Source organism: Haemaphysalis longicornis, unplaced genomic scaffold (genome assembly GCF_048455015.1).
Source record: "Haemaphysalis longicornis isolate Haplotype H1 unplaced genomic scaffold, Haemaphysalis longicornis Haplotype H1 scaffold_9, whole genome shotgun sequence".
In the NCBI taxonomy this organism is placed as follows: Eukaryota; Metazoa; Arthropoda; class Arachnida; order Ixodida; family Ixodidae; genus Haemaphysalis; species Haemaphysalis longicornis.
Genome location: NW_027526460.1, coordinates 160932429 through 160954208, shown reverse-complemented (window position 1 = coordinate 160954208; position 21780 = coordinate 160932429). Strand labels below are relative to the sequence as shown.

General features: G+C 48.2%; 1 protein-coding gene across 1 annotated transcript in view; it reads right to left on the bottom strand.

Moving 5' to 3' along the window:
- Positions 1-3856: 3856 nt before the first annotated feature.
- LOC144152203 (uncharacterized) overlaps positions 3857-21780 on the bottom strand; it is a 75522-nt gene continuing 57598 nt past the window's right edge. Inside the window, exons 13-16 of the mRNA XM_077683434.1 lie at positions 20823-20962; positions 9947-10174; positions 8576-8695; positions 3857-5191 (exon numbers count right to left, since the gene is read on the bottom strand). Of these exons, the coding sequence (XP_077539560.1) occupies positions 4928-5191; positions 8576-8695; positions 9947-10174; positions 20823-20962 (752 nt within the window). The 3' untranslated portion in view covers positions 3857-4927. The remainder of the gene's footprint in view (positions 5192-8575; positions 8696-9946; positions 10175-20822; positions 20963-21780) is intronic.

Here is a 21780-nt window from a genome sequence, read left to right as displayed (position 1 = left end):
CCGTACGTCACTCTAACTTTATCTTTTCGTTTTTGAGTTTCAGGACTGGCCTGTTCCAGGAATGTTGCCGTGGGTGACACGTGCCATTTCAGTTGCCGGGTCATTGCTTTTTCTTTTGTGTGTGTGTTTGTGTGGTCCTCCTCCCTGTTTTTTTTTCTTTTTTTTTTCTTTCTTCCTTGAACTAGTTATCTCCCCCCTTCTCTACCTTTTCTTTCGACCTGAGGCTTGCAGATAGTTTCTGATAAGGACCCCACTCTCACCGCTTGGTCTGCTTCTGGCAGTTCTGAGAACCTTTCCGTATGCCCCGCGGCGGGTCAACAAACACCTTCTCATCCTTTCTCTCCAAACGTTCTCCGAATATCAACCCCCGGCTGATTTCCCTGTGACCTACTTCGGGGCTCAAACTATAAAACCTTCTTTGCCCCTCAATATCTCCCCCGACATACTCCCAAACCAATCCGCTTTCTCAATTTCACTTCCTTCTTTCTTTCTCCCCTCCCACCTGGGGACCTACCCCAATTATAAAGCGTGCCAGCCAGGCGAGAGATTGCCCTGACGAAAGCAAGTCTCTTTGCTGAAACGTTGGCAACAATCGTGCTTTTACCTTGTTCAAAGTTTTCTTTTCTTATATATATATCAACCGAAAAAAGTACCGGTTCGGTTACTGTTCGGGTTCATGAAAATTCTCGTTTCGGCTCAGCAGTTCCCGTTCGAGTGAATCACGTACCGAACCGGCTTGTGAACAGGATCCAAATGAAGCACAATGGGCGCATAGACTTTTTTTACAATAAAAAAAAATATCGCGAGGTATTGCAAGAAATGTCGACATTGCTGGGGCTGTGTGTGCATACTCGTGCGTGTGGGTGTGTGCACCCATGCTTAAGCAGTGCACAGCGTGGCCCGCTTTCGGACTTTCCCGTGGTGGAGGATGGAGCTGCGGCGATGCCCCCCTGCCGCCGGAACCCTGCCTCCTGAGGGAGCGTCACGTAACAACCGTGAAGCCTAGGGATAAAAAATAAAAAGGGAAAACTCGTGGGAGTTACAACATCACGTGACAGGCAAGCGGTAGTTCTTTACGCATCATGTGGCTGGCCGCCTGCCCGCCCGTGCTGCGTACGCCTATCCCTTCGGTTGCCGCGTCGTCCAGGTATGGGTTTCGGCGACGAGTTGCCCTCCGGGCGTTGCGCGTAGCGCTTCCTGTAACCAGAAACGCGCTGCTGGCTCATCGTGCTGGCACAGTGGTCGGACGGGAGAGACGAAAAACACATTTATTTATTGAGCTTTCGGATCCGTACAAGTTCACCCCAGTAGAAGTGTTGTGTGCCGCCGCCGTGCAGAAGTGGACATGACAGAGTACGACAAACGTGCCTTCTCTTTTATTTCACAAAACACACCGCACTTTCTTGGTTCTGGTCATTTTATCTTTTGAACTCCCAGGCGTATAACCTCATTCGTTTTTCCCATATACCTATCGCACGGATTGAGCAGTCCGCGAACAACCAGCCAGAGTACTGCCTGTGGCGTGAGGCGGAAAATGATCCGTTCTTACCGCGCCTGCACCCAACATCAGCGCTTCTGCACCTTTTGTTTTCTAATGCACTGAATGAGACAGAAACGCCCCACAAACGTCCTTACGACAATTGTGGCACGTACAGCGTGCCACCATGCCGGAGCAGCGATAACGCGAAGATATGCAAATGGATACACGAGCGAAACAAAAGCTTTTCGCACCGCCTCTCAGCTGATAGGACACTTGTTACAGCGCTATGATGTAAAGGGAAGGTGGCGAGATGACTCACAGCAGAATGTCAAACGCAGTAGTCAAAGCAAACCAGGCAAACACCACGCACCTCTAGGCTGCGCGGTGCATGTGAATGTTTACGGCGGCGCGTTCGAGCGATAAACGTCAGAAGTTGAATTCGGCTAGCACCTCGTGAAGGTGCTTCCTGGGCATGGGATCTACTTCTAGTTTCGCTTTAAACAGCGACACTACTTACACGATACGAGGGTGGGAGCGCCACGCTGGCGAAAAATCTCGTACGGTGCCTACGGCGACGCCGCTCGGCTCCACCTCCACTAGCGTCCACTAGAAGTTTTCTACTTCTTCTAGTACACTCTACCTCCACCGGAAGCCAGCTGGAACCACTACATGCTACCGCGGGCCTGAAAGTGGTGTATCTTCTATGATGCATTGCGCGGGAGGAGCTCGAGGAGAGGAGAATGCGGCAACAGAGGAGGTTGGCTTCCCAAAGCTAGGTCGCCTGACATCATGCTCCCTCCTAACATTTTCTTCCTCCATACCTGCAAGTCCGTGCTTGTCCAGCCGCGCAGGCGGCCGCGCAGGCGGCCGCGAGATTCCGGGGACACCAAAGAACCTTCCTGCGCACGTGCGGGATTGACGTGACTTTTGGCGGTGTCAGGCGATATCAAGTCTCTTTACTGAAACGTTGGCAACAATCGTGGTCTATACCTTGTTCGAAGTTTATCTCCTTATGTTCCCTACCATGGCTACTTAAGTGCCCTACGTGAGTAGCGAAGACACATTGGCTTGTTGATTCGTAGCTTTCAAGGTGTAGCCCAGAAAACAAGGGGAAGCGTGTATCTACTCCTTCTGTCCCCTGTCTTCTGCAGTGCTGTTCGGAAGGTGATCGACTCATAGCCCCTCTCAGTGAGGAGCTCGGTTTTTGGGGAGCCAGAGTGCGTTTGGAACAGAGCTCGAGGTCCCTACCCCGCCTGTTTGAGTGGTCATATTTTAGCACTCCCATGTACTACTGTACCGCGGTTTTTCTCTGCTCGCTATGTATTAAAGAACATATGCAACGCAGGTCACTGACCATTCAAAAGTAAAAATAAAAGACTGTCGTTTCGGGAGCGCCGCGGCTCCTTTGTAGAGAGTCATAGCGCTCTTAATACGCATTTTAATTACGTCGTCGGTGACCTGCGTTTCGTCCTTTCATCTTTTCTATTACGCTATCTGAGCAGCATTATCCGTCGACCTATTGTATTAAACAGTTTGTGTGGCCTTTTGACTCTTCGTCTTAAGAGCGTCCTCTCCTGCACCCCGCTCCCCACCCGCACCACCTAGACGAAAAGAGGGCGATACTCGTACGCCTCGGTCTGGCAGCGCACCACGTGGTTTCCGGTCCGTCACACGCGATAGCGGTAATCCGCTGCTTCCTCTCTCAAGACGTTCGTTCGCAACTCGGTGGCAGCGGTACTGCCTGTCACGGATGCCACTCTGAGCCCCCAGAATGGGCAGGAAGGATCCGAAGGGCCTGCTGAACCACTCGACGGAGCAGGCTGATGAGGCTGCAACAGCTCAGCGTTTTGAGTTACCGCCGGTCGCTGCTACGACCCTGCCAGCCGTGCGAACATTTGAGCAACCATAGTGGGCGAACACGCACCGGAGACGACCTCAAGCTGGGAACAGGCCGCCTTTTTCGGCTACCGGAAACCCCTCTACCCAGCAACATGCTGTCCAATGCAACGAGTTTGCCTGGTTATCGGACGAGCATCACGGAGGCGATATGCTGTGACGAACATCGCCCATGGTGTAGACAAATATAACTTGTCCTAACGGATAGTACAGCTTTCCGTTGCACGACGGAAAGTCAATGTAATCGGTGGGAGCAGCTGGCAGTGAAAATGAGCTGTTCAGTTCATTGTGGGCGAATTCCTACCATGAGCGGTCCAGTTGTACAAATGGCCTTAATGCATTTGTGATTCAGAAACAATCGTTGTCTTTTTTTAGGAAATCGAGCGTGACAATATAACTTTTTCCCGAGTAGAATACGAGGGCATCGCTGTTGCGAGTTTGAACATTTATTTCCAGAGAATGGTCTTTAAAGTCCTTGCTTAGGACCTTTGGTGCTTACACCATAGAATTAGCGAGCAGAAGAAACGCCCTCCATAGAATAATTCTATGGCAATAAGAAAACGAACAGGACATCTACAGGTTGTACCAGTAAATGACGCTAATCAAAGAAAAGACATACTAAAATCATGCTCTCCGAACGATCTAAAAGTCATGATCACTTACAGGTCCCTTCTGGCATCGGTTCATTCCTTTTTGACATGATGGTATGGATGTGCACGGAGGCGTGGCTACACAAGTGATGACACATGGCTATGTTTCACAATAATGTTTCGTCGCTATTTTGGAGAGCTTCATATACCTGCACGCAATTTCAGAAGTATCATTCGCTGGTATTCAAACAAAAGAAAGTCACAGGCCATATTTTACGGAAACGTCCGCTTGCACAACAGCGCTGGTTTGTTCCCCATGCTAGGTATGCGGTATTCACAGTAATTGTACGGCGAGGCACTGCAATGGGTCCGCTTCTGCCTAGTTGAGGTCCTCAATATCGCGCTATTCTGGGCAATATGCATTTACCACACCCTGTACCGACCTGAGTAAGCGTTCATACAAAAGCAATACATTTGTCCCAGGGTTGCCGCAGCGAACCACCAGAAGGCTCACAATGAGAGTTCGTAGTACTATACAGCACTGGTCGAAATCAAAACATGTGAAATTACAGGCACATGTGGATAAGCTTATGACGCAAGCGGCCATTATATATGCGTCATATTTCGTCATATGTCATATATGCGATGCACCAAGGCTGTGACGGCTTGTACCACTTTCCGGTATACATCCGAAGTCTCACAAAAGAAAAATAAGCCGTGCGTAGACGTAGGCTTTTTCAGTGGCTCATCTAGAATATGGCACGAATCTGTTCAAATGCGCATCCGAAAAGGTATACCACTGACATTTTGAGGTGCTCGCAACATCTAAATTGTTCTAAAGGGAAAAAAATCACCAAAAGTTGGTATGGGGCCCCGGAAATGTTCACGACTGGTCCTTCGAGAGTCGTCCTTTTTCGATGACAGTGAAGCATCAGCAGAGTTTCGGGTGCAAGCTTGGGCATCAGTTGGTAAGTGTTGCGCCGGTGGTCTTGCTGGGCGTGTTAGCGTCGCTGATGGTCTGCTCCTGCAGTTTCTGGACCAGGATGCGCGTGTCGCGCATCGGCGACAGCGGCAGTATGGTCAGCGTCACCTCGCTCTTTTTTTGGCTCAGCATCTGGAGGACCTGCTCGATGGTGAGCGACTCCAGCGCCGCGCCGTCGATCATAGCCACCATGTCACCCGGGAACACCAGTCCATGGCCCCCCACAACCTTCGCGTCCGCCTGCTGCCTTGCACAGACATATAGCCAAAAACATGTCATTATTGCGCAATTATTGGTGCGACGCAGTTCGCTTGCCCTACAAAAGGTTTGTCGGACATACTTTAAAACGTGGGGTCAGAGACAATAGTTTACTAAAAAAAGGATGAGTCGGCTTCCCGACGATATCATAGTCTACGGTGTTAAGAAGGATTCTGCAGGAAAGCCGAAATGTTATTTTTTGTTTCAATCAATCAATCAATCTTTATTTTTATTAAGTTCGGCCGGCGATCCCAGGCCTTTAACTACGAGCTTTTGCTACCCCAACAGACCATATTTCGTCACACAATACAATTTGTTTATATAATTGTTAGCCTTAAACCGGTGCTCCATGAGCAAAATCATGCTTAAGAGGTGGCCCTTCCCAATTTCAGAGACAAGGAATCCCTCAGTATTTATTCCACGGCAGGAGCAGCTGTGGTGACAAATTGCACAAAAGCTCACAAGGAGTGTACAGCATTTCCTTTATAAGTTGGTATTCAGGCAAAACGTCAGCTGCACACCAAACATCGCTGTTGTAAAGAGGTACTACGTTCCTGGAGGGAAGGCATCACTGCCCGGGAATCATGTATTTTCTGGGCCATGCAGAGACACTGGCTCAATAAGAAGCGCTAGCAGCGGACGGTGTCTGGCAGTCCACGCATTTGTAGCGAATTTATGTCTACATCTTACATTCATGCGCGGTTGAAATTGGTGTTCCACTGTTACTTATAAAAGCAATGCTCACAGTTAGGCTGTCGCAAAGGACCTGGCTACTGCTACCTGCGCCCGAATAGCGATACGTCGTCACTGAGGCCAAAAAGAGCTATGCAATGTCCATGGCCGGGGGAGTGGAAGCCCGAGTAAAGCTGTGCTGACAGTTATACCACGGTGTAGCCCAGAAAACGTTCTATTGAGCAATTCAAAGCTCAGCGAGAGACTTGTTGACATTGAAGAAGCAAAACTGCAACTCGAAAGAACAAAAAGTTTTTTTTTCTTGGTAAACCAATAGCATAGTGCATAATTGGCATGAAGGATAAATATTTCGAACCTATAATACCGCTAGGGTCAATTTGCAAAAATCAGAGTTGTTCCGCTGCATAAATTAGATCCACTACCCTCCGCCGTGGCTCAGTGGCTAAGGCGTTGCGCTGCTGAGCATGATATCGTGGGTTTGTTTCCCAGCCACGGCGGCCGCTTTTCTGATGGAGGCGAAAAGCAAAAACGCCTGTGTGTACGAGATTTCGGTGCACGTTAAAGATCCCCAGGTGGTCAAAATTATTACGGAGCCCTCCACTATGGCGCGCCTCATCGCCTGCGTTGCGTCGGCGCGTTAAACCCTACAATTAATCAATTAAATCCGCTTTGTGATCGGCAATCGCCCCAATCCGCTCCTACCTCTCACGAGAGAATGGCTAAAGCCCCATAGTGTTGCAGTAGCTGTTGCCTCTACTTTTGAAGCCAGGGATCGTCGACAGTAGCTTTGTGAGCAGCTAAGCGCCGTCCAATAAAGTGAAGAACAGTGGGCGGGGTAAGTTAGGAAGAACTCCAAACAAAAACTTGGACGCGTATCTGCTGCTTTTGCTACAATGCCGACGAAAGAAGATAGTCGACTGACGCCCCTGCCAAGAAACGCCTCCCTTCTCTTTCCCGCTCAATTTTCATGCTGTTTCTCTGCCGTCTAGCTTCTCCCAAGTTAAACACGCCAGAGGTTTGCTCAAGCCAATTTGAATTTACCGAGTTCCGCTGCTTCAGTCCGGTGATGATGGTGATGGGGATTAATGGCTCTCCTTTGAATAAGAGCGTCGGTTTTCAGCAACCGTCTTCCCTGCTTTATTGTATTTCTTGCCGTGCTCCTAGCTAAGATAACAGAATTGCCGTACCCCACTTCCCTCTCACCCCTTTTTTTAAACTCCCATCGCTACCCCCCGTTTTCCTCCCCTTGCTGCTTTAAATTCTAACCACCACCACCATCATCATCATCATCATGAGTTATTGTACCCTTAAAAGCCCCTTGCGGGGTATTACATATGATTCGTCCCCCTGCCTACCGAGCTGCGTTCCGGGTGCCTGGATGCCAGCGCTGCCGACAGCGGAGACGCACGTGAATCAAGTCACCCTACCACAACGTTCATAGAACCACATTGCCCTGCTCCACGTGTGTTCCAAGCGGAACGGGGAACCTATCTAGTGGAATCTCTCGTAACTGTTGCCGTTTGATTTCTTAAAATTCGCTGTGAGGTATAGTGGTGCGGGCGACAGCAGGCGAAGGAGTGAATTTTTTCCCGCAGAGGATGTACCTTGTATTGCATTTGCTATCGCGAAAATACAGCATCCATAATTTTTTAATAAAGGAACACTGCGATAAGACTTACGTATTGATTTTTATCTCATATTTCCGTAATGTTTTGTTCTTGTTCAACAATGTTCACATTGCCACCGGAGTTGTTTATATTTGGCCGTGGGCATACAAACCTATTGTGCATCTTCTCGATCGCTTTGTCCGGGTGGCTGAATCGAGTGACCGACACACCAATGTTTTCACGTTCAAGTAGCCCAAGAAAGACTATCGTCTTTAATAGTTTCTGAGATTAGTGTAGTAAAGAAGGCTCCGCCACCTACTGAGCGGTAAGTGTACTGGCTGAGACTCTGTGCTGCAAGCCTGGAAACTCTTCGCTTCATTGGCAGCCTCGTATGCCGTCTATCTAGTGAAGGTTAAGTACAGAAACATTGGCGCCTATAAAAGCTTGAGCGCATTCAATTTATCTGGCTGTTTCATACTAATACCCCTCCGTTATGCGTTGATCGTCTTCAGTCTATACGCAAGCGATTATGCCGTATGCCTGACTTCGGAAAAACATGCGCAGTGTTGATATGCACATTACATTTGAATAAAAGCATTACGTAGACGAAATTGTAGACGATTGAAGCTTGGCCGCTTTTGATGTCATCAAGCAGGACCGTACTCAAGTTTGAGATATACCAGATGGTGCATTTGCACAAAAATCACATTGCATGTATTCGCATTTACACATCCCTTTGTAATCATTGCCAATGACAGCCATTTAGGCGAGTCTAATAAGCTAATCGCTATTGCCAGTAACCAATTTTCCCCAGCTTGTATTGCATATCAGTTATCACAGTTAGTACAATACATCATTACGTTACGCACCAAAGATAAGGTTTTCCTTAAACAAATAGATGCTGAATTCAATATTGAGGTTTGGAATTGCGAAAGAATAAAAAAGGGTAGCTCTTTAAAAAGGAAAGCTGAGCTTTGCGGAGCCGTTCTTTCGAAACTTGACGCAATGTACTGCAGAACTCAGGCAAAGATCTGTCTCCGCGATGCGCGTCTTGGCCGAATATACCAACCGTAAGGAGGAAGCAGCGTTCAAAATGTTTGGACTTGTCGTCGTAGGCCATAGCTTCGACAAGGCCGAGACCGTAAGGCCGGGAGCCTCCCAATGACAAGGTGCCAGCACGAACAGTCACCTGGAGACGTGAGAGGAGGAGGGCTGCTTCGTTAGTGCTGCATCCTCTCGAGCGGGAAGAATACGAGCCGAATTGATATTTGGAATACCCGAGCCAGCATTACACCAGTCCTTGATCTTCCATCTGCCATTTTGTTCTGTTTAAAGGAGCCATGAAGAGAAAATACAACTTAGTTTAATTTTAAAGAACTAGGATTCAGTACCTCACTGAGCGCCATTAAAGCCACAAAAGATGTTTTTTTAACGAAAAAAAGCAAGAAGTATTTAAAACTTTCAAATTTTTCGCCACAGTGACGTGTTATGAGAAAGCATAGCGTCATACGGGCCAACAATAAAACAATTTTCAGTGCGTTAACTGCAGGTTAGCATTCAAGTGATGCGGTCAAATGGAACTAGAGGCCCCATTACAGACATCCAGTCATGTGTCGTCGCGACTGGTCAGTTATGGGCCACCAATCGCACACACAAGGTTCTGTGACGTCATAAAAAAGTTGCGGTAAATTGGCTAGGGGGTCGCGACTGCTTCACAAGTTTTCTTTATATCTCCGTTTGTTCGAAGAGTGCGATGATATTGGTATCCTTGTTATCGGGCCTAGCAGTGTTTCTAATAAACCCAACTTGCGTTTTTTCTTCATGGCTCCTTTAAGCCCATCTTTGAGCTTACGAGTAACCTGGACGCATTAGTTCTGGTACTGAGTATGTTCTTTAAAATGTAAACCTCTGCTACCTATTGTAGTCCAACACGAAGAATTACCCAGTTTTAGTCTCCCTCAACCTTTTCATTCCGCGGGCGCAAATACACTGCTCCTTCAGTGCGCTGTTCTGGCATAGAGGAGGATGGCATCAATGTTAGAGGCGTCAGGTTTAGACTCGGTACCACTGCTATCGCCACTGCGGCATGTGACGTCATGTCGTGCGCTAAAGCCATGCACCAAGACTTTTTCCCGCGTCGCTCCTTTGGCCAGTGGCGTAGAAGGGTCTCTGCTGTATCCCTGGCTTTCCTTTTTACTCGGTAAGCTTTACGGAGCGTGTGGTCTAAGTCGCAATTTGCATAAGTAGGCATAATAACAGTTCAAAGGAGATTTCGCTAAAAGGTGGCCTTGCAGTGGTCACATGGGCTTAATCAGCCGCAGTGGTCACGTTTCCTTCCACAAAATCACGTGACTCCTTTTACGCGCGGCCGGATTTCTCAAGAAAGCAGACAGATAGTTTATGCCCTTAATCTGGAGCATGCAGTAAGGGCCCTCCAAACCTGCTCCTTTTGCACGGTGCGCACGATGGAGAGCACGTCGCGTCGCGTGGTCAGGAGTCGGTAGGTGCTGCAGGACATGACTGAGAGCACCATGCTGTCGCCCGTATTGCGGATCAGCTTGCGCGCGCGAGACACCGACTCGTGGATGACCGAGGTGCCGTTCACGTACATCACCACGTCCAGGGGCAGCACCGTCGACTTGTCGGCCGAGCTGTCCTTCGCCACGTTCTTCGGAAAGGCGCCACCGTTGATAGTCAGTCAGTCAGTCAGTCAGTCAGTCAGTCAGTCAGTCAATTAATCAATCACGAATTATCGAAGACCGCGCGCGAGGCAACACAAATGCACGAAAATGTCTGCGCCCATGGGTTTTCCCGGGCTAAACAAATGTCACGTGACGCAGTTCGACCAATGGCCGCTGTCGGCGGCATAGAACAACGACAGAATGGAGTACCCTGTGCCAACTAGAGGAGCTCTAGCCTGACCTCGGTGCAGTAGCACGCGCTTCACGTTGTCACGCGGCGACCTTCTTTAAGGAACTGCTGCTGGCTGGGACGGGTTTTCGGAAGGGCGTGATCGGCAGATGGCTAGTTGTTGGGGCTCTTAAATGAAATCCGCAAGCTGCCTTCATGGAGGTGATACAGATTTAGTAGCAGATCGGCTGCCGATGCGGTCTTGGTGCATTTAAGAGTGCAGTTTTTATCGTGGTCACCGACGTTGGCTCTTTCGCACTTAGAAAGCCTCAGTGGTGGCGCAAGACATGAGCGCAGCATTGACAGTTGTTAGCGGGTATGGTACCTAGAGCTGAAAGAAATTGCCGACACAAACCTTTTTGAGAGTTGGTCTTTTTTTCCTCAACCATTTATTCTTGCACCCGGAGCAGGGATATACCTTTAGTTTGAAAATCGGATGGGGTGTATTTATTTGTCCCTGGTAAGGTCTCTGAATACTGGCCCTGGCTCCTAAGGCTTAACGGTTCCGCCAACCCCGTCGAAAGCACTCTTTCCGTGTGACGTTGCCAAAAAGTTCCGCTCAGCCCATAAACTGACTCATTATCATGGCAGGACGAATTTAGACAATTTTTTCTGTACTGTGATGATGCATCACCGGGAGAATATTGTATATTCCTGACAGCCGGGAATTCTTGTTTACGAAGTTTTAACACCTCAGCTTGAAATGTAGCCATGGCTGCTCTCGTGTGGTCAAGACAGCCCGAAATGACAGCTAGGGATTTTTGTACAGAGCTCTCGATAATTCTGAACGGCAGCACCGGCGCTCGAGGTCAAAACAATTTGGCCCAGCTTAGACTTGCGGTGCAATTCTGCAGAAACAGCAGAGCTGGCGGCCCCTGTTCCTCCCTTGGACACCCATCTGTTACACCTCACATGCATTTCCGAATTTGCCACTCAAAGTTCTCCATGACTGGAATCGTTTTGTCCTCAGGCTTTCACATTGCACCCTCCGTGGATTGCGCTAGCAAGCGCTAGAAGCCGCGCTAACCGGTTTCATGAACTCGGCGTTTGTGCTCCCCACTTGAGGCGTGAGTGCCCATGAACTGGTGAGGACAACAACACACGAGAGATCGCGGCATAAACGCCGGCCATAGCATTCTCAAAGGTCGAGCTGGCCGACGCCGGGCTCCCCTCACGAGGCGAACGCTGACTTGCGTTGTGTATTCTTTCCTCGTATTTTGTAGCGTAAGCTACAATGGCCGAGGTTGAGCAGTTTCGCGTGGACCTTGAAGGGCCGTGCTGCGCAAGCGCGAGGAGCATTGGATTGGATTGTATTTGGATTCGGATTGAATTGGATGGGAAAACATTGGATTGGAAATCCAATCCAACTGGATTACGGGTGTGCAGAGAATGATCTGCACATTAGCTGGTCTGCGGATTCCAGATGAGTGACGTCGCAGCCGCGGTAGACGCACTGGCGCCGGCGCATGCCCGGCTGTGCGCCTTGGTTGTGCAGTAGCCAAGTCTGACGGTGCGCCGGAGCCGCTTGATAGGCGTTTCGCGTGGCTCCTGGAGACTCGTGCTGCGCATTCGCAAGGAGCAGTGACTTGTTTTAGCAGCAGTAAGCATGATAATCAGCTACTCCTAGACAACCAGGGAGTGGGCACGGCGAAAGCGCTCGCCACACATCGCTGACCATGCGTCTTGTTCTTCTTGTACAGGCTTTGCTCCTGTCATGCGCCAACTCCATTGTTGCGCCTTCAGTCACGCCCTTGGTGCCAACGACAAGCGACAACAACGGTGATGCAGCGTACGTCATTTCCACAACGGATGATGCGGTGCTTTCAAGGCACGGTTTCCTGACGTCAGCGGCTTCAACTCCTATAAAGCCAGCACCGCACGATGGACTTACCAGTGGGCACGACGAAAGCGCTCGGCGCACATCGCTGACCATGCGTCTTGTTATTCTTGTACAGGCCAGTTACAATACTACAATACGTAGTGACGACAGACTTCTGGTTGTATTGCCGTGCCCGCATGTGTGTAGGAGTATTGCGTACGAGTGTTTGAATGCTTGTAACCTCCTCATTTGTGGTGACGTTGAAGAGAACCCGGGTCCTACCGTTGAAGAAATGTTCCAGGAATTAATAAAGGGTCAACAGGCAATTAGAGACGACATTAGTTGTTTGAAAGAACGACTCGAGTCCACGGAGAAAGCGGAACACTGTATCGAAAAACGTTTAAATAACTTGGAGGGCAGTATGATTGAACTAAGAGCAAACAGCCACGAGAACGAAGAGCTAAACATCGCGTTAACTTCAGTGCAGAAAATGCTCAAAATTCACCAAGACAAGGTTACTGACTTGGAAAACCGTAGCCGCCGTTCAAATTTGGTAGTTTTTGGAATCCCCGAGGGTCCAAATGAAACAGAAAAGACGCTAAGGGAAAAAGTGCTCCGGGATGTCTTTCAAGCTAAGTTGAGAATAAACTGCACATCAGTGGCGCGAATTCACAGACTAGGAAAAGAAACCACAGGAAGGCCAGTTATAACCTTTTTTCAAGATTATAGTGAAAAAGAAGCCGTCTTGAAAAACGCACTAAAATTGAAGGGAACAGGAATATCGTTGCAAAATGACTACTGCGCAGAAACACTGCGCAAGCTTCGGCTGCTCTGGAGCAGTGCGAAAGAAGATAAAGACAATGGCAAAAAAGTCGAGCTCATTCACGATAAGATTAGCATTGACGACGACTTGTACTTCTGGGATGATGCACAAAACACGCGAAAACTGATTCCAAAAAGAAAAAGGAACGCCGAAATACAATCAGAAGATGCGGAATAGCAATCACGGTCTCGCCAATTTCGTCTGCTCTCTTTGAAGGCCCAAAGTGTGGTCAATAAAATAGAGAAACTGCAAGACCTTTTACTAGTATATGATCGACATGTATGTGTTATATCTGAAACTTGGTTGCACGAAGGAATTCAGGACGGTGAAATTGTTTCACCGAACCACCAGCTGTTTAGAAGAGATAGGTGTACGCGAGGCGGTGGCGTCGCGGTTATTGTAAAAAATTGTGTTGATGTGAGGGAGCTAGATCAGATTGATAACCACGAAAGTTTGTTTTTGAATGTCTCTGTTTGGGGTGTGTCTTTCATATTATGTTCAGTGTATCGGACACCAAATGCCGATGACCAATTTATGGAGCACTTTGCGATCAACTTTTGAAGTTCAGGGGAAAAAATTTAATAATTACTGGTGATTTCAATGTGCCACAAATCGATTGGACAATTTGGAGTTATGGGCACAGTGTTTCTTGTGACCTACTTGTTGATATTATGCTAACTTTCAGTCTACAGCAGGTTGTCCGTGTATGTACTAGAGGAGAAAACATTTTTGACCTCCTATTGCTCAGTGAAATATTCAGTGGAGGGATGGTTCAAATTGAACCTGGCATCTCATTTCACAAATTGATTTTCATTACGTCAACAATGGAAGTGAATGTCAGACGACCTGGACAAAAATCTCAGATTAGGGATTATGCAAACGCAGATGATGAATCAATTATTGATCACTTGGACCTACACCTTAATAATCTTCATGATGATGTTGAGCTATCGTGGCGAAAGTTCAGGGACACTGTTGCTTAATGTATTGAAAGGTTTATTCTATTGAAGGAGGTCAAGAAACCTCGATCCAACCCATGGGTAAATAGAGATATCATCCAAACTAAGCGAAAACTCAAAAGAATGAAAAAGAAACATAAAGGAGAGAGTTCGTGTCTCAAAGTATTAAAAATTGAATTAATTAAAAAACTGAAAGCTGCCCGAGAAAAATATTTCAGTCATAGCCTTGCTGATTTCATTACGAACGCTCCGGAGAAGTTCTGGCGGTATTTAGGTAAATCAAAAAAGGTGATACATAAAATAAATGTTAACGGTGAAATTGTAGAAGACGCCACTAGTATGGCTTAGCAGTTTAATGATTAATTTTGCAGTGTGTTCTCTGACATCGACGAATTCGAATGATGTAATTCAACTAGGTCGTTTGTACACGATATTACAATTTCTCAAGAAGGTGTTTTGGATATGCTCCTGAAGGTGTTTTGGATATGCTCCTGAAACGTTAGGAAGTCAGCATCACATCATCACATCATCACTTTAATACCTTAAAGACCCCCATGTAGGGGGTATTACATAAGGGTTGGATTACAGATAAATGTACACAGGTCGTCAAATGGAAATGCGCGTGGTCACCTTCTCTTTAAATGTTGATGAACACGTGATGGCCGGAACGTCACAGGGAAGGCCATTCTAGTCCACTGCTACACGGGGTAAAAAAGAGGCAGAAAAAGTAGTAGTGCGAACATGTGGACGGGCAATTTGATACGGGTGGGCAGTGCGGTGAGATACGTGCGTCGGTGGGACGATTTAGGGTGCTTGATTAAGAGGGCTGTAGAAAAACTTGTGTAGCAAACAAATGCTGGTGATGCGGCGGCGCACTGAAAGATTTGAAAGACCAGTTTCGCGTTTAAGGGATGATATGCTTATGTCATATGAATATGAGGAATGAATGAACCTAGTGGCGCGGTTTTGCACCGATTCTAATTCATTGATCAAGTATACCTGGTGCGGACTCCATATGGGAGCCGCATATTCTAGTTGCCCTGATCATATTCCGTAGGACCCTGATCTAGTTGCCCTGATCTAGCAGGCCCTGATCAGATTCCGAACGCTTTTTTGAGAAGGTATGCGGAACAGATATGTGAATTTCTAACTGAGTTCTTCAAATTATCCTTACAATTATCAGAGATACCGTCCGACTGGCGTAAGGCAAGAGTTGCTCCCATTCATAAAAAGGGCGATCACCTCATTGTGTCAAATTATCGTCCAGTTTCTATTACAAGCACCTGCAGTAAATTATTAAACACATTGTAGCAGGCTTCATTCTTCAGTACTTGTCAGGTCACAACGTCTTGTCTCCAATACAGCACGGGTTCAGAAAGGGCCTGTCTACTTCAACTCAGCTTGTGTCAGTTGTTCATGAAATTTTGGAAGTGCTCGATTCACCTGGACAAGTTGATATGCTCTTTTTTTATTTTAGTAAAGCATTCGATAAGGTTCCCCACGGAAAGTTAATTCATAAGCTCGAGTGCATTGGGCTCCCTTCAAACATCATATCATCGATTAGGGCTTACCTCCGACAAAGACAACAGTTTGTAGAAATTAACAAATGTTCCTCTAGTGTCCGTCCAGTAACTTCGGGTGTACCGCAAGGGAGCGTACTAGGACCGCTTTTATTTCTGATATATATAAATGACATAACTAACAAAATCCCTGATAATGTGCATATTACCCTATTTGCAGATGAATGTGTCATTTTTAAACAAATAGCGTCACCGAACAATCACTCATGTTTGCAAGATTCAGTTATCGCAATTTCCAATTGGTGTAAACTTTGGGGTATGGAAATAAATATTCAAAAAACTGTCTTGCTTGGGGTAACACGGAAAAAAGAACATAGTATATTTTCTTATGTTCTAAATGACAACGTCATGACTAAAGTTAAAAAATGCAAATATTTAGGTGTTACATTTAGTAATAAATTATCTTGGTCAGACCATATTTCCGTTACGTGTTCAGCAGCGTTGCGCAAATTGTGGTTTTTGAAGAGAAAACTTAGAAAGGCGCCGGCACAAACCAAACTGTTAGCTTATAACACTTTCGTGCGATCAAAACTCGAATACGCGGCGGTTATTTGGGACCCTCATACTAAAAAGGACACTATGAATTTGGAACGTGTACAAAGAAAGGCTGTGAGATTCATCTTCGGAAAATATAAAAGACAGGATTCCCCAACCTTACTAATAATTAGAAATAAAATCAGTTCGCTAGAACGCAGGCGCAAAGTTTGTCGTCTCCAGTTTTTGCATAGCATCATAATTGGGAAAATCGGACTTAAACTACCTCGTTACGTAACTTTTCTTCAAGCGCGAAAAAGAAGACACAGACATAACCTGTCTATTACGCCAATATTTTCTAAAACAAATTCTCACATGAACAGTTTTTTTTGTGCGTACCATTAACGAATGGAATTCCCTCCCCCTTGAAGTTTTACAATCAAGAAACTTCTTACAAGAACTGGAAAACTACTTGCCTCATGAATTAGAATAATCTAAACCTAGGCTTGTGACCACTTGTACGTTATAAGAAAATTTACCTGCTGTTTTGTTATATTGGTGCTGTGTTTTTGGGGCAAGGCGTTTTGCCCCACTGCGATTTTTTGTGTTGTTCTTATGTCGCGGTTGTGCTTAGTCAAGCATTTGTAAGCTTTTGTGACATGTTATAGGTAGCATCCTGTTCATGCGTTCTTTGAATTCTTGCTCTGTACTGCCCTCCCTGCATGGGCCAGCATCTTGGCCTGCAGTATGAATAAATGTATGAAAATGAATGAATGAAACCTAAGGTAAGCAGCTGAACCTTAGGTCACGTTACGTATATCCTGGCAAAGCCGAGCTCAGCCACTGCTCACTTTTTTGCGAACTTCTCACGTGACACAAGGCCGCCAGCAAGCCTGGCCGACGCCGGGCGCTCCGCACGAGGCGCAAGGTCACGTGCGGAGCGCCCGAGACGCAAAGTCAAGGCTGAGTTTTCTGGTAACGCTGCACGGCGCAACAAAAGATTAAACCGCCGCGCTGTTAAGAGTGAGCCTTTCCACTGGCGTGCCCACAACAGACCATGTCCACATTCAGACACGAAAGCTCGAAAGTTAAATTGAACGCCACCGATAGAGATAGAGATAGAGATAGAGATAGAGATAGATAGATAGATAGATAGATAGATAGATAGATAGATAGATAGATAGATAGATAGATAGATAGATAGATAGATAGATAGATAGATAGATAGATAGATAGATAGATAGATAGATAGATAGATAGATAGATAGATAGATAGATAGATAGATAGGGAGAGAGAATCCACTTTATTAGAACTCTAAGTTTAGGGTGATGGAGTGGCGGTGGCCCATAGGGCCGCCGCGACGTCGAGGGCCCGACCGGTGACAAGTTCTTGGGGGTGGCGGTCCGAGCTCCCCAGAGCCTGTTCCCAGTGAATGAGGGAGGGTAGCGGGGGGAAAGGGTCGCGCGCACATTCGCAGAGCAAGTGATAGAGCGTGTCCGGCGCGTCAGAAAAGGGACAGTTGGGAGATGAAAAGAGGTGAGGGTGCGTATGTACTAATAGCGTGCGGTGAGGAAACGAGTGCGTCTGAAGAAGGCGTCACATGTGGGCAGCCTCGGCGGTGAGGGAGGGTTCGGGAGGGGGGAGCTGTCTGCGAAGAAGGCGGTAATGTTGCGTGATGTCCCGGTATGTCAGCAGTACCGAATGGGACATCTCGGGAACACCGTGTTTAGGTGTAAAAGAAGCGCCTGCCCGGTGTGTCAAAGCTCGCGCTTGGTGGTGGGCAGTCTCATTACCACCTATGCCGCTGTAGGCCAGGGTCCACAGCAGCGTCACTGGTTAGGAAGGGGGTTGAGTGGGAAGAATTTGGAGGGCCAGTGATGAAATGGTGCCCTTGATGTAATTTCGGATGGCGGGTTGCGAATCTGATAACATAATGAGAGGGATGGGTGATTGGATAAGAGCGAGGGCAATGGCCGCCTCCTCCGCGGTAACTGAAGTCGAGGTAAGCACCGTGGCTGAAGCTTGCGGGTCGGTGCCACGTGCTCCTGCGGCCGCAATGCCAGAAGCGGGCTTGCTCGGATACTCAGCCGCGTGTACAAATAGGACGTTCTGGGAAGGGGGGTAGCGTCTGAGATGATACCGGGCACGGGCTAAACGGCGACCAATGTGGAAGGCGGGGTTCATATTGCGATGAAGGGGTTTTATGTGGCTGCTGGAGCGGATTGAGAGATGGATGGTAGCCATAGCATCGAGTAGGATGGGTGGGTCGAGATGCGCTCGTTCAAGAATGCAGCTGCCGGTGGGCGTTTGGGATAGGCGAGTGATTTGGGCAGTGCGGTGCGCTTTGAGCAGCTCCGTCACCGTGTTGTGGAGGCCTAGGGATAGAAGTCGTTCGGTAGGGGCGTGTGTAGGCAAGAGAAGCGTTGCACGATAGGCACGTCTTAAAAGAGCGTTCAAGGACTGCTTCTGAGTGAGGGTGAGGATGGCGTACCGTAGGTGGTACCAGAAGCAAGAGATGAGGAAGCTATGAAGGAGGCGAAGGCACTCAGATTCAACGGGGCCATTTTTACGGGTCGTGATGCGTTTAATGAGGCCAATGGTCTGCGTGGTCTAAGTGCGAAGCTGGGCGATGGTGTGTGTGCTGCTGCGAGTTCAGTGTATAATAAAGCCAAGGATGCGGATGGGGAATAATGGTGCCATCGAGCGAGACCTGGACGGATTCAGCGGCACCGTGTAGGGAGGTGGACCTGGATCGCCGTCGAGGTAATATAAGTAATTCTGATTTGGAGACAGAGCAGGAGAGACCTGCAGCTTGGGCACGCTGGTGTACGATAGCGGCTCCTTGATTGAGGGTCTCTTCGACAATGGCATCACTACCGCTGGGCGCCCAGAGTGTGATGTCGTCAGCATAGATCACAGATCGGAGGTTCCGGGTGTGTTCAAGAGCGCGAGCGAGAGGCGTCATAGCTAGGTGAAAGAGAAGCGGAGAAAGGATGGCGCCCTTGGGCGTGCCGCGAGAGGGCATAAGGAAAGTTGTGGAGAGGAGAGAGCCGCGGAGCAGTGTAGCGGTGCGGTTAGCAAGCGACTGCCAAGATTGTGGTGGCTGAAGGAGTAGAGGATGGCGTTGTGGGAGACATGATCGAAAGCTTTATGTATATCAGGTGCGAGGATGGTGGCGTTGTCAGATTTAGGTGGCTGGGCGAGGATGTCAGCGCGAATCTGGAGCATAGCATCCTGGGTCAAAAGGCCAGGACGAAAAGCAATCATATTTGGTTGGAGTAGCTGATTCTCTTCGAGGTAGGCAGTAAGGCGGGTGTTCATGACATGCTCTAAGAGTTTGCCTAGGCAGGAAGTGAGCGAAATGGGCGGATATGTTGAAGTGCAAGAATTTTTTTGGATTTAGGAATTAGAGAGATGTTTGCGTGTTTTCACGAGCTGGGAAGAGGGCCGTCCTTCCAGTGGTAGTTAAGCAAAGTGGTGATGTGATCAATACAAGTATCCTGAAGATGTCGGAGTGGCTAGTTAGTGATACCGTCCCCGCCTGCTGCGGTGCGGCGGCGCAGGGAACGTATGGCCTGTATGATTTCCTCACGAGAAATTTCAGCATTGAGAGGGGGGTTGGGAGCTCCGGTGTAGCGTGCATTGGTTGGCTTTGAGGAATTAGAGGTCGGTATGTCTAAGGCTTTAAGGCGGGATATGATTTCTTGCTTGGTGCCATCTTGCTTGTGGAGAAGCTGTGTGATACGTAAGGATTTGCTGGATTTGGATTTGGAAGAGTTTAGCAGGTGTCGTAATAGAGCCCAGTTGCGACGCATGTTGAGGGTACCCCGCATTTCGTCGCAGAGTTGGTGCACGTTGGCCCGCCTAAGGCGTTTTTCAGTGAGGAAGGAGGAGTTTGAGTAGGGGGCGCAGGACTTGGCGCTGCTTCTGTTTGCGCCACCGTCGCTCGAGGCTACTGTAAGCCTCCCAGAGGTGCATCATTTTGGAGTCCACGTAGGCGGAGGGGATTTATCGGGTCTACGAGTTTGTCATGCTGTTGTTTAGCGTGCAACAGGATGGCGACCCAATGCTCGAGGTCAGTGTCTTTTTCAGGGTCAGGGGGAGCGATATGTTGACTGTGTCAGCGAAATGCATCCCAGTCCTTTATATGCGTGTGCTGTGGGTGCCCGTGTTAAGAGATGTGTATCGTGATGTGCATCTCAGTGATGAAGTAGCCGCTGCCCAAGGTATGTGCAAGAGGGTGCCAAGTGGCAGGACCGAGACGATGTGAGCAAGTGATATCGGGGGCTGTGTCGCGCTGTACACTATTTTCTATGCGTGTGGCGAGGTCCACGTGTACAGCCAGCCGCCGAGCACATGGACATCGCAAGTCGCATCAGGTATAGCGCGAAAGCGTTAGGGGAAATGGAGGGTATAGACTTTTGTCACTCTTTAAATATCGGTAAGACCTTATATTGCTCAAGACTGTGCTGCGCAGGCGCACTTAGATGATCAATTCGACTGCGCTAGTCCTATGAGTGCTGGTGCAGCCCAACAATGAACGTGGCTGTTCCCAGGACGAATAACATGACACGGTCTATTAAACACGCCGCTCGGCATCTCACAGCTTCTCTGGCCATACACCTCTGTAGGACAAGGAGGACCCAAATGCTTCCGTCAGTCAACCCGATGTTCGCAATGTGCGCACGTTCGTCAAGAGATAAACAGTACAGCGCATAGTCCAGCGTGCTTTGTTCCTTGGAACACTTACGTCCACGTAGAGGTAGGTAAACTGGCCTTCGCCCTTCACACGGCGCAGTGAAAAACCGTAGCCCCAGAACTTGAGGAACTTCTTGTGCCTGTACAGTAGCAGGTCGATCTTCTCTGGGCTTTCTCGGCTATCACAGACCGCTGAAAACGAAAGGAAAAAGGTTTTAAAAATTAACCTCGCAAATGCCATGCACGGAAAAGGAAAGTTTTGCTAGTCGAGAAACAGGAAACTACGCTTTAGAGATTCAATTATCTTTATACGAGGAACTCGGCTCCATGCGATTTATCCCCGACCTGCCAATTAAGCCTTTCTCACCACCCCCTATACTAGATGGTATGAAAGTCCTCTGGGCCCCAAACGTTGCCTCCTCGCCCGACCTCTTCTTAGGAGCAGTGAAAGGACCAGCTGGCCAGCTTGCACCTAGAGGATCATCTACAGCTGACATCCCGGGCGGAAACTTGCCGCACGTGCCCAGGATGTCCTGGACTAAGGACGTCCGCGATGTCTAGTCCGTATCACAAAAATAGTAGCTTAAACATTTTGAAGGAATCTTGTAATTGCTGTCTTTCGTCGTCGGTGGTGGCATTGCCTTTAGGCAAAGCCAAATTTATACGCGTACTCTAATGAAGGTGTGACGACGGTGATAATGCCCTTGAAGCGTTTGGCACGCAATCACTCAAAAAGAACGACAAGGGATAAAGTGTTGATTGTGCCCTTGTTGGAGCTCATAGATTTATCGTTTGATTTCGCTCGCGCAGAATGCGCGGGCGCGCGCGAGAAAGAGTCGCGCGATATGAGGCAGCAATTGGTGGCAATTCGCGTCGTCGCTGGCATCACGCCACATCGCAGGTGGTGCTCTCGATCGCTCTCGTTAATGTTCCAGATTATCGAAGTTGAATTATAACCAATACCGTATACCAAAACGGCGTTCGACAAAAATTCAGCGAAATGAGAGGGT